The following is a 14,829-nucleotide window of genomic DNA, read 5'->3' as shown; positions in this document are numbered from 1 at the left end:
TAGTTTTAGTAAACTTTTTATATTAACAAAATAAATAATAAACAAGTTCCAAAATGATAAAACAAATTCATTGAAAACAAAAATGCACACATTCAATAGTAAAAAATGTTCATATTCAATTAAGTATTTGTTATTTCAGTTTAAAGAGGCCATAAACTAAATATCTACTTATTTGATTCGAAATTTTAGTATGGTAAGAATGGAAGCGAATTTGATCTAGGGGAGCCATAGTCATTATTATTATTCTGATTCATTAGCATGCTGTAAACATTAAGTGGATTGCCACCAAGACCAGATCCACCCATTAATGCTGCCATAGGGTTTCCACCCCCTCCCATTAAGGCTGCCATAGGGTTCCCTCCCCCTCCCATTAATGCTGCCATAGGGTTCCCTCCCCCTCCCATTAATGCTGTCATAGGGTTCCCTCCCCCTCCCAACAAATATGGAATGAGTGAAAATATGGAATCATCATCGTCTTCGTCATCATCATATTCTTGTTCTTCCCTGTGTTCACATTTGCAATCGTATGGTACTTGCACCCACAAAGATTTGAGTTCCAATTGACCTCCAAATAAGTTGTTATTTCCCATTAACATTGGTAACATTTGAAGAAATTTACTTCCACTGGAACCGGAGTCTTTATTGTTTCTCTTCATCATGTAATAAAGCATTGTCGGACTGAACACGGTGCCATGTTTTGCTGCTTTCTGTCGTCCGTTGGGTTTGTGCTGGGTATTTGGTCCAGGTGTGTGGGAAGCATGATTCTGAGCAGTGTTTCCGGTGTCATATCCGACTTGTTGTTGTTGTTGTTGTCCAGTGCCTTGTTTATTCATCATCTGAGACATGAGTAACCATTTCATCATACCTGAATTTCCTCCAGATTTGGAACCGCCCATAAATTTTTGCATCATAAGATGATTTAAGATCGAGCTGCCGCCGACATTTTGTGGTCTCGGCATATTTTGTTTGGGGTAATAATTGGGAAGTTCGCCTGTTCTTGTGCTATACCATTCATCATAATTGTTTCCTTGTCCATTATCGGTGTTGCTTGGGGCTGGGTTATTATACGATGGAGCTGGGTTATTATACGATGAATAGCTGTTGGGTTGAGAATTCATCTGAGCTTGTTGCTGATTATAGTATTGCTGGTGATGATGAGGTTTCTGTTGTGTAGAATGAGAAACCACTGGCTTTGTTAAGGTGATTGCTTGTTTTGCTGTGTTAATTACAAGGAAGTAGCTTCTTTCATATCTATATTTTTGCTTGCATATTTTGAGTCTATCGTTGTCACAAGTGCATTTGTCTCCTTGCTTACAGGTACATGGTTGATTTTGAAAACTGAAAAAAATATATATATTCTCAGTTAAAATCGTATTAACCTAATTTTTGCTGACGTAGTTAACGTTTCAAAATGCTGTTTCATAATGATTAAATTAATAAACAAATTACTCCTGTGCGAGTCATCAGTTTGAAAAAAATCTTGTTTCCAAATAGAGGTATTCAGTGTGTGGCCTACAGCTATGGCTATAATCGGCGTTTGCATATCTCATAATTATTTCATGAAATCCAATTTTGTAGACGAAAATAAATACCTCAATGCTATTTACTATATTATATATAACAAAACTTGTGCTTACCCGCATGTTTTAGCCTTTATTTCATCGAAAGTGTAGATAATTTTCTGTGAGAATTTTTGAGGAAAAAATTTCACGTAAGGATTTCTGTCAGGATGTTCAGTGTATCCAGTACTTGGCTTTAGAAGGCATTCTTTCGTTAAACACTTTCCCGGATTGGTTAATGTGTAATAAACTGCGGCTTTGTCGTCATTGCATTTTCTCTCCTCAATTCTAAAAGAAGAGAAGACTTTGTTTATTATTTGCATTTTTGTGCATCAATACTACACTGTAAACTTCAGACAAAAATTTCTCCATAATAAAGCAGTTTTTGTACCATGAATTTAGGACGAACTTACTATTTCATAATTTCTAATGAAATCTAAAATACGTACCTTCCACATGTTCGAAGTACTCTTGCTTTGTTCAATAAGTCCTGGAATAAATAAAAAATATAATTTGATTTATATTACAGCGATTCATTCCAAGTTTTTAGATCGTGAACATGAAAATATCTCGTCGAAAATGATGAATATAATTTTCATACCCAACTATACTATGTTAGACATAAACATCCAATTTTTTAGTGATTTGTGATTTTAGTACTCCTAGCAAATGAATTTTATTTGTTCCAACAAAAATATATCAATTCAATATAGTGTAGAAATTAATTAGATTGATTTAAAATTTGAATATTTATATTTTCAAATACACAATAAGAAAAATACTTACATTTCCATATACAAATGCGACAGTCATCACTAGATACAGTCCTTTCAGCAACATCTTATTTTCCAATTTTAAACTTAATTTTAAGAATAATTTTATATTCAAATGTCGTTAAGATTTTGATATGATTTGTTCGATACCGGACTCTCTATATATACTAAACATTTTGCTCGAATTGTACGTCATGTGACGCATTTTCAATAATTTACGTCAAATATTGACTAAGGCCGACAAAGAAAAGTTGTGATGTTTGCAATTAGTATTCATAATACGATATTATATTTTCTACTTATTAGATTAATTTACGTTAATCACATTCGTTGAATTCAAACAGCACGATAATGCTAATATACCAATCGCGATAACTTTTACCAATTAAAATCAAATTATCTTTAGACCAGGTTAGGAATATAATGAATCCGGTTAAAATTGTAGCTTTATTTCACTGGCCCGTGCCTGAATCAAGTAATAATCTTTTCAAGCATAATTACGGGATAATATCAATTTTATAATTGTTCGAAAAGAATTAGTGGAGGTAATTGCCATTGTCATCGTTGTTTAGCTCGATTAAAATGTCACAATCCACTTTTTGCGTCATTCAGCTCTAACTCTCATGCGGAATTCTTACAATTTTCAGTGCAATCTGCATTCCTATAACCCTAACACAAACACTAACATAATAATGTGAGTATTTATATATTCGTGGGGGGATAGCTTGGAAAAGTCCAATTTTTCTTTTAAAATAATTGAATGTTGTTGTTTTTTGAAAATTATTAAGGCATTAACTTAAACATTATTGGAACTACATAACTTTACTTTTGTACAAATGCGCCTCATTGCGTTTGTTAGAAGTCTTCCTAATTTTGAGCTTTTTGTTTCGAGGAATTTCTTATTAGAGGATTCTAAAAATTTTCAATATGATCAGTTAAAAAAATGAAGTTGGCTATGCGATGTTAATCTTTCAACGCCAAAATTCAATATTTACCTCCATCGAAAATATACTGTAAGTATTGTTTGTTATATACAAATGAAAAATGGGCTGTAATTCTGATTTTTGAAAGTTGTCAATTTGCTAATTGATGAGCGACGTATGATCTTGATTGCCATTTTAGATATCGATTTTTGAAAGTTTGTGAAAACAATTTCCTCTTTATCAACTTGATGAATTTACGATATGGTTACGAGGAACCAATTATAGATTATTTTTCGAAGAAAGTAAAACACAGAACTCATGTCAAATCTAATATTTATTGACGGCAGCATTTTTTCCTCTCATTAATTTTGATTCTCTCATATATCCGTACATTTACGTGGTGTCACATGTTGTTAATCATATTTTGAAGTTGTTTCAATATATACACTGTATTTCAGCTTTTGTAGTATGAACAATTGTCGATAAACATGAGGACATCAATATTTACCAACTACCATTACCAACACCCATTTACGACGAACCCCACGGCATTTTATTTCCGCGACTTCATTTTGATTTATATTGTGAGGTAATGTTGATTACGAAACAGCACATGTAAAAAACTAGGAGATCATTTAGGAATGTCAGGCGCCGGCATTGTGCCGGTAATATTCTGTATATATATAAATAGATTTGTTTATGTTATATGTCTGCCCTCTTTTTGTACAAAAAATTGTTTTAATACAAAAGTCAGTAATCCAACAATTTTTATTTACTTCGATTTTTTTTAATCAAGATTCAATTTTTTTTTTATATTTTCCCAATCTATTTTCAATGCCTTCACCCAAAATACTTTTTAGAATCAATTTGTAAAGGAATCCGGAGACAAATTGCACAAGAAAAACTGCGTTGCATACGCGCTATCTTTAAACTTCCGCCGTGCATTTACAATCTCATATATTTTATATATCTATTTCAGTTTACTATGAGTGCAAGGTACAAATAGATGTATTATCCTGTTTATTACATTCACTTGGAATAAAAGAAAATTCTGTTTTACCACAATAATTTATTTATTTCTTCAAACTCATTTTAAAATTGTTAAATTTGCAGAAATTTTAAGGAACATCTGGTTATTGTCCTTCAAATACATGGGAATTGCAGCAAACGATAATAAATGAAAAAAAAATTAAATGTAGTTTTTGTAGTCCAATTGTTTTTTGAATATATAAAAAACAGATAATGATGATGATTAAATAACTATTTTGATGTAGATTGCTTCATATTAATTTGGAAACTTGAATATCTTGTCATCCAGTATGACAGTCTTTTTAGCACAAATGCAACCATCTGGAATCTGAAGAAATAGAATAAACACTGGTTTAATAAACAGTAATCAACCTTTAGGAATCAGAACACAAAATAATGCTCACCCTGATGCGAACATATCTTTCTGCTGGTTCTCTGGATATTTTGGTTTGAATTTTGGCTTTCCTCCATATCATCTTGACTCTCGCTTGACATGTACAACCTTTAACCCATAAACTGCATTTCTTATTGTATACCCTAAAATATGAGAAACAAGGTAGATTTTTTATATAATTTTAAATGGAAATATATTTTTTTGTAGTGTAAAAAAGCATATCCTCAAACCGAATGTCTATGTATAATTTGATAATTGACTTACTCGCACTCGTCAACTGCCTCGTAAATACCTCCAATCAAGTCGACTTCACTCGGGGGATCAGTAGACAAAAAACCTTTTGTAATTTTGATTCTGCATTTTTTCGTTGGGCAGAAATTAGTCGGGGTTGTAACTTGGCAATATTCAGGATTCTTAATTCTGAAAAAATTATTGAACGTTAACATACATAATTAAAAGATCACATACGATATTTAGAACTTTTTAAGAACTCACGTTCTCTAATAATTATTTTAGAAATCTCCAATCGAAATAAGAAGAAAGAATTAAATTATTGTTTCAGATTTTATTTTTGCATAAAAGCATTTATAAAACCAAATATATAAACGGACTTACGGAACATTTTTCATTTGACATTCGGGTAGAGGGTTCGGATTTTCCACGTCTAGAGCCATGCAATATGCTATAACACAGCAATAAACAAAGATCGTCAGAAGTCTCATATTAATAGATAGTAGGTATCATGAGATACAATAACTTTAGAAATATGATTTTCTTGCTCTTAATCTATTCTTTATATAGTTTCCGGCAACTTTCTTTTTTTTTAATTTGTCACGAGTCATAACTTTTCATGTTTGTGATAACATTTAATATCTGATCTTTATTTGAGTGTGAAAAATATTTATATAAAAAGAATTAACATTGAAACTACTTCGGGAAAGTACCCCAGCATGTTACAAACACCTTCTTGAGTTAGTGTTTATAATGTGAGTAAAAGTAGTATCGTCAAAAGTCTCCCCTTGTATAATTTCTGGTTTGAAAACGTGATCGAAATAAATTATTTTATGGTACCTTTTTGTGTGTTCGAACACGTTTTCATTTGAAATTGTTTATGCGAAACTCCAAATATAACCTGGATATTTGAATAGTTCCAGAAATGGGTAATGAATTTAAAATAGTTGGAGGGCAAAAAACATGTAATATTCCTATATTACAATCATGTGTTGTTTGAATTATTCTCAAAGGCAAATATTTATTAAACAGATCCCATTTGAAAATTATCATGTGATGATTGCACAATTGGAATTTTTTTAATCTATGCATACTATGATTTAACGAGCCGTTAAAATATCGACATATTGTCTCAGGTTCATCGAGAAACATGAGTCTGGTAAAACACAGATATTCCTTGGCACTCTCAAGATGATACAAAAATGTTTATTGCAGGTACTGAAATAAATATTCCATCATATTACTTTCAAAAATTGAAATATTTCTCCGGATGTTTCAAATTTATATTCTTTTTAGGTGAACAATAAAGATAACGAGTGGATTTCACAACACTTTTAATTTTTTCTTAACTTGTCAAAATATTTCTATTTCACGATAAAAATACACAGAGGTGTTTCAATAACAGCATATATTGGTAAATACTAAATTTGTACCTAAATTGTCAAAATTTTCATTTCAGTAAAACTTTCTTAATTTATGATCACATCTACATATATTATGAACAATCTCAAAATACATCAACTTACTGTAAGTTCTTTGAGCAAAATTGATTATATCTAGGTTAAGAAGTCGATGATCAATCCATCCTTTAATCTGACTCCATTTCAAAATACTTTTGCATATTGGCACAATTAGGTGAAAATTTCCAACATCTGTAATATTATTATTATTTATATCTTCTTTTTCGTTTCATGATGTTTTATTTTACCAAATTTTAAATACTGGTCCCGGTATGTTGACTATGTTATTATGATGATTAATTATTGTTTATATCAATCCCACTTTTCATCTGCTCATTTTGTTCATTCCATTATTTTCCTTATTCGTGTTCTAATTTTATAAACTCTATCAAAACGTCCGAAAAAATCAACCGCCAAAAATCTCGTGGAGCTAATAATTGACTTGAAAAATATTTAGTATGTTTTATTTTCTGCAGTTTTAGAAAACTTGAAATAGACGTGATAGATAACTTGAATGATATTGATACCATTGTATTTGTAAACTTTGAAGCAGAGTAAACTTTTTATTTCTCGTAGCACTTGTTATATTTTCCACTATATAAATGTAACAAAATAAAGTCTTGAAAATCAAAATAGAAGTCCTATTACTTAAAATATCGAAAAATGTAGTATAAAAAATTCAGATTACAAAGCTTTTAAAACAAGCTAATGGAATTTTTTTGAAATTGAGATTTAGGCAAACGAGAAACAATTCCATATTTATTTATATTATTTATTCAAATCTTAGATATGTTCTCAATAAAAAATATATGACTAGTTTAGTATAGAACCGTAAATATAGTATAGCCTTTTTATGCTTTATCAGCAACAATGTCGTCGCATTTCGTTACAGCCTTTCTGGGCTAATTTACATACTTTCAAGTAACCGCGGGCGAAATATATATTTACACCAAAGAATTGCAAGATCGGAAGTAAACTATCATGAAATTATTACATTCACGTTTTCGACATTGAAATTTTCCAATTTTTCGGATAAATATAACTACTAATTTTTGTAATTTCAATAATTTTGATATTATATATACGTAATGATGCAAATATTCTGATGTAGAGATTAAATTTAAAAAACAAGAATGTTGTTATTAATGCAGATATTTATACTTAAACATTGTTGTATCATTTATACAACTGTGACTTAATGTGTTTGTTAGAAGACGTATTATTTGCAGTTTTTTGCTTTGAGCAACTTTTTAATATGATTCGTTAAGAAAATTGAACTGTGCCATGTTAATCATTCAACGTTAATATTTAATTTCATTAAAAGTATACTTTATAAGTATTAGTATACTGATACAAATATAAGATGGACTGTAATTCTGAATTTAAAAAGTTGGTAATTGATAAGCGTCATGAGATCTTGCTGCCATTTCTTATATATCCATTTTTGAAAAGTCTGTGAAAAACATTTTGCTCAATTAATCTTTATGTCGTTTGGTTACGAGAAACCACTCTTACATTATTGTTTGGAAAAAAGTAAAACACAGAAGTCATGTAAAACCTCATATTTTTGATGGCATTAATTTGTCATTAATAACCTCAAATTAATTTATTTCCCTTTTCAAACTCATTTCCGAATTGGCAAATTTACAGAAATATTAGGGAAATTATGTTAAACCTCATCTAAATACATGAAACTTGCAGTAAACTTTGATAAATATGAAAGTGAAAAAAAAATTCAAAGCTTTTCTCTGATTCATATTATGTCATGATTGTGACAACATTTAATATTTGATCGTTGTGTGAGTTTATGTAAAAAAGGTAATTAGGAAAGTACCAGAGCACGTATTGAACAGCACATCTACACTTTCCATTAACATTAAATGTGAAAGACATTTTGTCAAAGATCTGACCTCGTAAAATTACAGACTATCAAACAGGAGAATTTAATGTGCTTAATTTATTTATTTTATAAATTGGGTTTTGCTTCAGTTTCTGAAAATAAAGTTGTTTAATTTATATTTTTCAGTAACTCAGTATCTTAAAATTTGTATGTAATATCTATTAAAAGTAAAAATAACATTTCTATCATGTTTAACGAACTCAAAATTCAAGTATGTAACGACATAAAATTTTTGACATGATATTTCAAAAAATGACTCCTCAACAATATCGTCAAGTGCTTTTGGGATCATTGATTGTATTTAAAATATGTAGAATTTTAGGTTGACGTCGATGATATATTACAGCGTGCAACATTGTTGCATCAATAATTCGATTTTTCCATAAAAAATGATCTAAGACGTTACTACCGCCAACAGCTTGAGATGTTCGATAATAATGTAATTGCAAGAAATAATGATGAGAAACTTCTTTATGATTTTTTTCAACTACATTTCGTGAAACAATCTTTTAAATTGATTGAAATCGCAAATGGGGCTCACAGGAAAAATGTACGACTATTTGACTAAAAAAATATTTCTTTTGATATTTACATTCTATATAGTATACATATGCATATGATATACATCGCGTTTCAGTTCGTATTTTTCAACCATGCTTATTTACATATTATATATCAGGGATGGCCAACACATCGATCGCGATCGACCGATCGATCTCCACGTCTCGAGTAGTTGAGTAAAAAGCGCATCTGACGTTGAGTGAATTTAATAAGATAACCCAATAAAATTGCCTTAAACCAGTTTCCTGCAGCGCCCGTTGTGTGTTTTAAAACAAGTGGAATACAATACTGTATATTTACATTTTCGCATACATTTGAGTTTGAGCAGGCATGTAACATTTATGAATTAAATTATATTTATTTTTTTGTTTAAATAATATTGATACTTGGCCAGGCGTGTTAGGCCAGGCCAGGAAGACCTTAGATCTGAATTGTATGATTTGAATAAAAAATATTGAAAATTTTTTTTGGGTAATGGAACATGAAAAGTACAAATTTTTGTGACGATTCCATTAAATATACGCCCACAGAGCCTGTGTATTCGCGTGTTCAGTTATCATATATTATGTATACAGTTACCATTCGTTATTGTGTATGACCTAATTACCGATCAGTCGATTGCAAACTATTCTAAAGATTTTAGTCGATCGCGGTCAAAAGCAGGTCGGCCACCCCTGATATATATATAACAAATGACCACAAGCGTTAGATTTTTTCGTTTTCTGCGTCATAAAATATTTCAGATCGGAAGCTCCCTGTCGTGCAATTATTACATGAACGTTTTTACCATTTAAATTTCCAGTTTTTCTAAATTATAAATACCTACGGAATTATTTTCAATATGAGGAATAATAAAAGTTTTTGTCTGTTGCCAATCAGTTTTTAAATATATTTAGTTTTATTATTTCAATATAAATATCGACGAAAATTCAAAACCATTCAAATTAACTTTTATATAATTGTGCTTTCATTGTTTAATTTTTTTTTAGTTTTTGGCCCTTTTTCCATTGATCATTTTTTATTATGAAACTTGATTTGAAAAAACTGCCATTTTCTTTTAGACTGCAAGTGACAAGGATACAAGAAAATTGACGCGAATGCTTATTCAAGGTATGCTACTGTTCAAGGTATTCATATACCTTGAACAGTATTAGCGAGTAAGTTTTAATCTTTCTATAACAACAAAAGTTTGAAATCCGATTATCAAATCCGCAAGATGTTTAGCTTTATATCTTTTCGGATTTTTACCCATAGGTTAAAAGAATACAGTAAATGCACATAATTATTATAAATAAATCATCAAAAAAATTGAACGATTGAAAGTTGGAATAACAATATATCATACATTTATTTATTATAACAAGGCCGGCCTATTGAAAACCGAATGCAACCTATTTAATTCGTGTGTGATGTGTTTATGTCTTACTGTAGATATTCAAACTAAAACCTTCGCCTGAAACTAATCACGGAAGTCTTGGGGTCTGTTTTGTGAAACTTCCGACTAAATTTCAAAATGCTTTTCAAATTGCCACGATCAGTTCTTGTGTCTTGCTACGTAGCAAAAACATCAATTTATATTTAGATATTTGTATAGGGGAAACACTTCTTCGGAGTGAAGATGCAAAAACAAACGGTAAAAATCTTAAAACGGCACTATTATTTAAATTTCTTTGCTGATTTAAAGTTAGCATGCGGTAGATTTTCACGCATAATCACCGTAATAAAGACGAATATCGAAGCCGATTGTGATTTCATCACTATTTCTCTCCGAACACCATCATAAAATTTCGTTTTACAATTTTGAATTTTTTTTATTTCAGAAACCCTACGATACCAATTAAATGTGGAAATGAAAACCCTGTTTACATGTGATTAGGAATAAGTTGTCAGTAGCTAATTAATATGTTATTTATCCCATCTATTATGTTTCTAAATATTTTGAAATAGATCTTACAATATCCTCTGTTCTATTTGCTTTTCCTTTTTACCATGTTTTACAAAAACTCAAATAAACAAGAAAATAGTTTTAGTAAAATTTTTATATTAACAAAATAAATAATAAACAAGTTCCAAAATGATAAAACAAATTCATTCAAAACAAAAATGCACACATTCAATAGTAAAAAATGTTCATATTCAATTAAGTATTTGTTATTTCAGTTTAAAGAGGCCATAAACTAAATATCTACTTATTTGATTCGAAATTTTAGTATGGTAAGAATGGAAGCGAATTTGATCTAGGGGAGCCATAGTCATTATTATTATTCTGATTCATTAGCATGCTGTAAACATTAAGTGGATTGCCACCAAGACCAGATCCACCCATTAATGCTGCCATAGGGTTTCCACCCCCTCCCATTAAGGCTGCCATAGGGTTCCCTCCCCCTCCCATTAATGCTGCCATAGAGTTCCCTCCCCCTCCCATTAATGCTGTCATAGGGTTCCCTCCCCCTCCCAACAAATATGGAATGAGTGAAAATATGGAATCATCATCGTCTTCGTCATCATCATATTCTTGTTCTTCCCTGTGTTCACATTTGCAATCGTATGGTACTTGCACCCACAAAGATTTGAGTTCCAATTGACCTCCAAATAAGTTGTTATTTCCCATTAACATTGGTAACATTTGAAGAAATTTACTTCCACTGGAACCGGAGTCTTTATTGTTTCTCTTCATCATGTAATAAAGCATTGTCGGACTGAACACGGTGCCATGTTTTGCTGCTTTCTGTCGTCCGTTGGATTTGTGCTGGGTATTTGGTCCAGGTGTGTGGGAAGCATGATTCTGAGCAGTGTTTCCGGTGTCATATCCGACTTGTTGTTGTTGTTGTTGTCCAGTGCCTTGTTTATTCATCATCTGAGACATGAGTAACCATTTCATCATACCTGAATTTCCTCCAGATTTGGAACCGCCCATAAATTTTTGCATCATAAGATGATTTAAGATCGAGCTGCCGCCGACATTTTGTGGTCTCGGCATATTTGGTTTGGGGTAATAATTGGGAAGTTCGCCTGTTCTTGTGCTATACCATTCATCATAATTATTTCCTTGTTTATTATTGGTGTTGCTTGGGGCTGGGTTATTATACGATGGAGCCGGGTTATTATACGATGAATAGCTGTTGGGTTGAGAATTCATCTGAGCTTGTTGCTGATTATAGTATTGCTGGTGATGATAAGGTTTCTGTTGTGTAGAATGAGAAACCACTGGCTTTGTTAAGGTGATTGCTTGTTTTGCTGTGTTAATTACAAGGAAGTAGCTTCTTTCATATCTATATTTTTGCTTGCATATTTTGAGTCTATCGTTGTCACAAGTGCATTTGTCTCCTTGCTTACAGGTACATGGTTGATTTTGAAAACTGAAAAAAAATATATTCTCAGTTAAAATCGTATCAACCTAATTTTTGCTGACGTAGTTAACGTTTCAAAATGCTGTTTCGTAATGATTAAATTAATAAACAAATTACTCCTGTGCGAGTCATCAGTTGTTTGAAAAAAATCTTGTTTCCAAATAGAGGTATTCAGTGTGTGGCCTACAGCTATGGCTATAATCGGCGTTTGCATATCTCATAATTATTTCATGAAATCCAATTTTGTAGACAAAAATAAATACCTCAATGCTATTTACTATATTATATATAACAAAACTTGTGCCTACCCGCATGTTTTAGCCTTTATTTCATCGAAAGTGTAGATAATTTTCTGTGAGAATTTTTGAGGAAAAAATTTCACGTAAGGATTTCTGTCAGGATGTTCAGTGTATCCAGTACTTGGCTTTAGAAGGCATTCTTTCGTTAAACACTTTCCCGGATTGGTTAATGTGTAATAAACTGCGGCTTTGTCGTCATTGCATTTTCTCTCCTCAAATCTAAAAGAAGAGAAGACTTTGTTTATTATTTGCATTTTTGTGCATAAATACTACACTGTGAACGTCAGATAAAAATTTCTCCATAATAAAGCAGTTTTTGTACCATGAATTTAGGACGAACTTACTATTTTATAATTCTAAATCAAATATGAAATACGTACCTTCCACATGTTCGAAGTTCTCTTGCTTTGTCCAATAAGTCCTGGAATAAATAAAAAATATAATTTGATTTATATTACAGCGATTCATTTCAAGTTTTTAGATCGTGAACATGAAAATATCTCGTCAAAAATGATGAATATAATTTTCATACCCAACTATACTATGTTAGACATAAACATCCAATTTTTTAGTGATTTTAGTACTCCTAGCAAATGAATTTTATTTGTTCCAACAAAAATATATCAATTCAATATAGTGTAGAAATTAATTAGATTGATTTAAAATTTGATTATTTATATTTTCAAATACACAATAGGAAAAATACTTACATTTCCATATACAGTTGCGACAGTCATCACTAGATACAGTCCTTTCAGCAACATCTTATTTTTCAATTTCAAACTTAGTTTTAAAAATAATTTTATATTCAAATCTCGTTAAGATTTTGATATGATTTGTTAGATACCGGACTCTCTATATATACTAAACATTTTGCTCGAATTGTACGTCATGTGACGCATTTTCAATAATTTACGTCAAATATTGACTGAGGCCGACAAAGAAAAGTTTGTGATGTTTGCAATTAGTATTCATAATACTATATTATATTTCTACTTATTAAATTAATTTACGTTAATCACATTCGTTGAATTCAAACAGCAAGATATTGCTAATATACCAATCGCGATAACTTTTCCCAATCAAAATCAAAATTATCTGTAGACCAAGTTAGGAATATAATGAATCCGGTTAAAATTGTAGCTTTATTTCACTGAACCGTGCTTGAATCAAGTATTAATCTTTCCAAGAATAATTACTTGTTAATATCAATTTTATAATTGTTTAAAAAGATTTAGTTGGAGTAATTGCCATTGTCATGGTTGTTTAGCTCAATTAAAAAGTCCTAATCCTCTTTTTGCGTCATTCGGCCCTAACTCTCATGCGAAATTCATTAACGGGAATGGTAAACTCATTTATTTGGAAATAATGAAGACATAATAGTTTATATGAATATTAAATGTTGTCAAATGTCGTATAATTTGTTGGTAATTTGTATATAAGTGTTTTATTTTACGTCAACTGAAAAATTAGTTTCAAAAATTGAATCGTGATAAAAATTAAGCAATTACAAACACTCTAATGATTTTTCGAAAATTATGAAATTTTTGCGTGAAATTTTTTGAAGCTAACCATCAAAGTGAATAAAAAATATGAAAAATATAATTAAGACATACATACCAATATAAACAGCCATCATTCTAATTGGTTTTAAAGCAAATACTATGGTCCTGATTTACCAACAGGTAATGAGGTAATTTGAAACTATTTTTCCAGGACGGGGGTTCTCAAACTTTTGGTGTTTTGGAACTCGTCAATAGGGTATTATTTACGGAGCCCACAATAAATTTATTGGAATAAAAACAATATACTGATGCTGTAAATTTGACACCTAACAAACATATTAATAAAGTAGATTCAAAATGTGGCACCAAGGCTGGGATGGGTATATGTCACTGTCTATTGGAACTTATAGATTATTTTACCCTAATATCGTTAGATGTATATGAATAGTAAACAGTGATAAACATCACAGTAATGAAGAAACACACATAATAAATTAATGAAGGAGCAAATAGCAAAACGAAATCTCACAGATAATTTTTCGAGAACAAGTGCCGACCGTTCCTGAAATTTTTTTCAAAAATGACGAATCGAATTCGGTATAAAATATTTGATACTTGTGTTATTTGATACTACGTTACAATTGCACCGGATGAGATCTCACCCGAGGAAAATTATTTTATAGATAATGCCAACGTTACAATTGCACCGGATGAGATCTCACCCGAGGAAAATTATCTTATAGATAATGCCATATTCGAATTATCGCCTTGTTTCCACTATTCGACCGTGCCGTTGTGAAATTTTATTAATGCCATTATTTTTTATTGCGTACATAATTAGCCAA

The 14,829-nt window shown here is 30.8% G+C and overlaps 2 protein-coding genes across 2 annotated transcripts; both read right to left on the bottom strand.

The window, feature by feature from the left end:
- On the bottom strand, window positions 1–2,387 carry LOC120334146 (uncharacterized). The gene is made up of 4 exons (XM_078120646.1): window positions 2,346–2,387; window positions 2,009–2,049; window positions 1,638–1,847; window positions 1–1,338 (listed from the first exon to the last, which is right to left on the bottom strand). The coding sequence occupies exons 1-4, from the start codon at window positions 2,370–2,372 to the stop codon at window positions 186–188; spliced, it is 1,431 nt and encodes a 476-aa protein (XP_077976772.1). The 5' UTR covers window positions 2,373–2,387; the 3' UTR covers window positions 1–185.
- An 8,464-nt stretch (window positions 2,388–10,851) lies between these two features.
- Window positions 10,852–13,347, bottom strand: LOC120334190 (uncharacterized). Its single transcript, XM_078120598.1, has 4 exons — window positions 13,190–13,347; window positions 12,860–12,900; window positions 12,489–12,698; window positions 10,852–12,189 (listed from the first exon to the last, which is right to left on the bottom strand). Exons 1-4 carry the CDS (start codon window positions 13,241–13,243, stop codon window positions 11,037–11,039), a joined length of 1,458 nt encoding a protein of 485 aa, XP_077976724.1. The 5' UTR covers window positions 13,244–13,347; the 3' UTR covers window positions 10,852–11,036.
- Window positions 13,348–14,829: the final 1,482 nt, after the last annotated feature.

The sequence above is a fragment of the Styela clava genome, chromosome 15 (assembly GCF_964204865.1).
Source record: "Styela clava chromosome 15, kaStyClav1.hap1.2, whole genome shotgun sequence".
Classification (NCBI taxonomy): Eukaryota; Metazoa; Chordata; class Ascidiacea; order Stolidobranchia; family Styelidae; genus Styela; species Styela clava.
Note: the sequence above shows the minus strand (reverse complement) of the source record. Positions and strands in the feature narration are given on the sequence as shown.

Coding starts and splice junctions, on each gene's coding strand:
- LOC120334146 (XM_078120646.1), bottom strand. CDS start 2,372: ATGACTGTCGCATTTGTATATGGAAAT. Junction 2,050..2,345: donor TCGCATTTGTATATGGAAAT/GTAAGTATTTTT, acceptor TATTTATTCCAG/GACTTATTGAACAAAGCAAG. Junction 1,339..1,637: donor ATAAAGGCTAAAACATGCGG/GTAAGCACAAGT, acceptor TATTTTTTTCAG/TTTTCAAAATCAACCATGTA.
- LOC120334190 (XM_078120598.1), bottom strand. CDS start 13,243: ATGTTGCTGAAAGGACTGTATCTAGTGATGACTGTCGCAACTGTATAT. Junction 12,901..13,189: donor TCGCAACTGTATATGGAAAT/GTAAGTATTTTT, acceptor TATTTATTCCAG/GACTTATTGGACAAAGCAAG. Junction 12,190..12,488: donor ATAAAGGCTAAAACATGCGG/GTAGGCACAAGT, acceptor ATTTTTTTTCAG/TTTTCAAAATCAACCATGTA.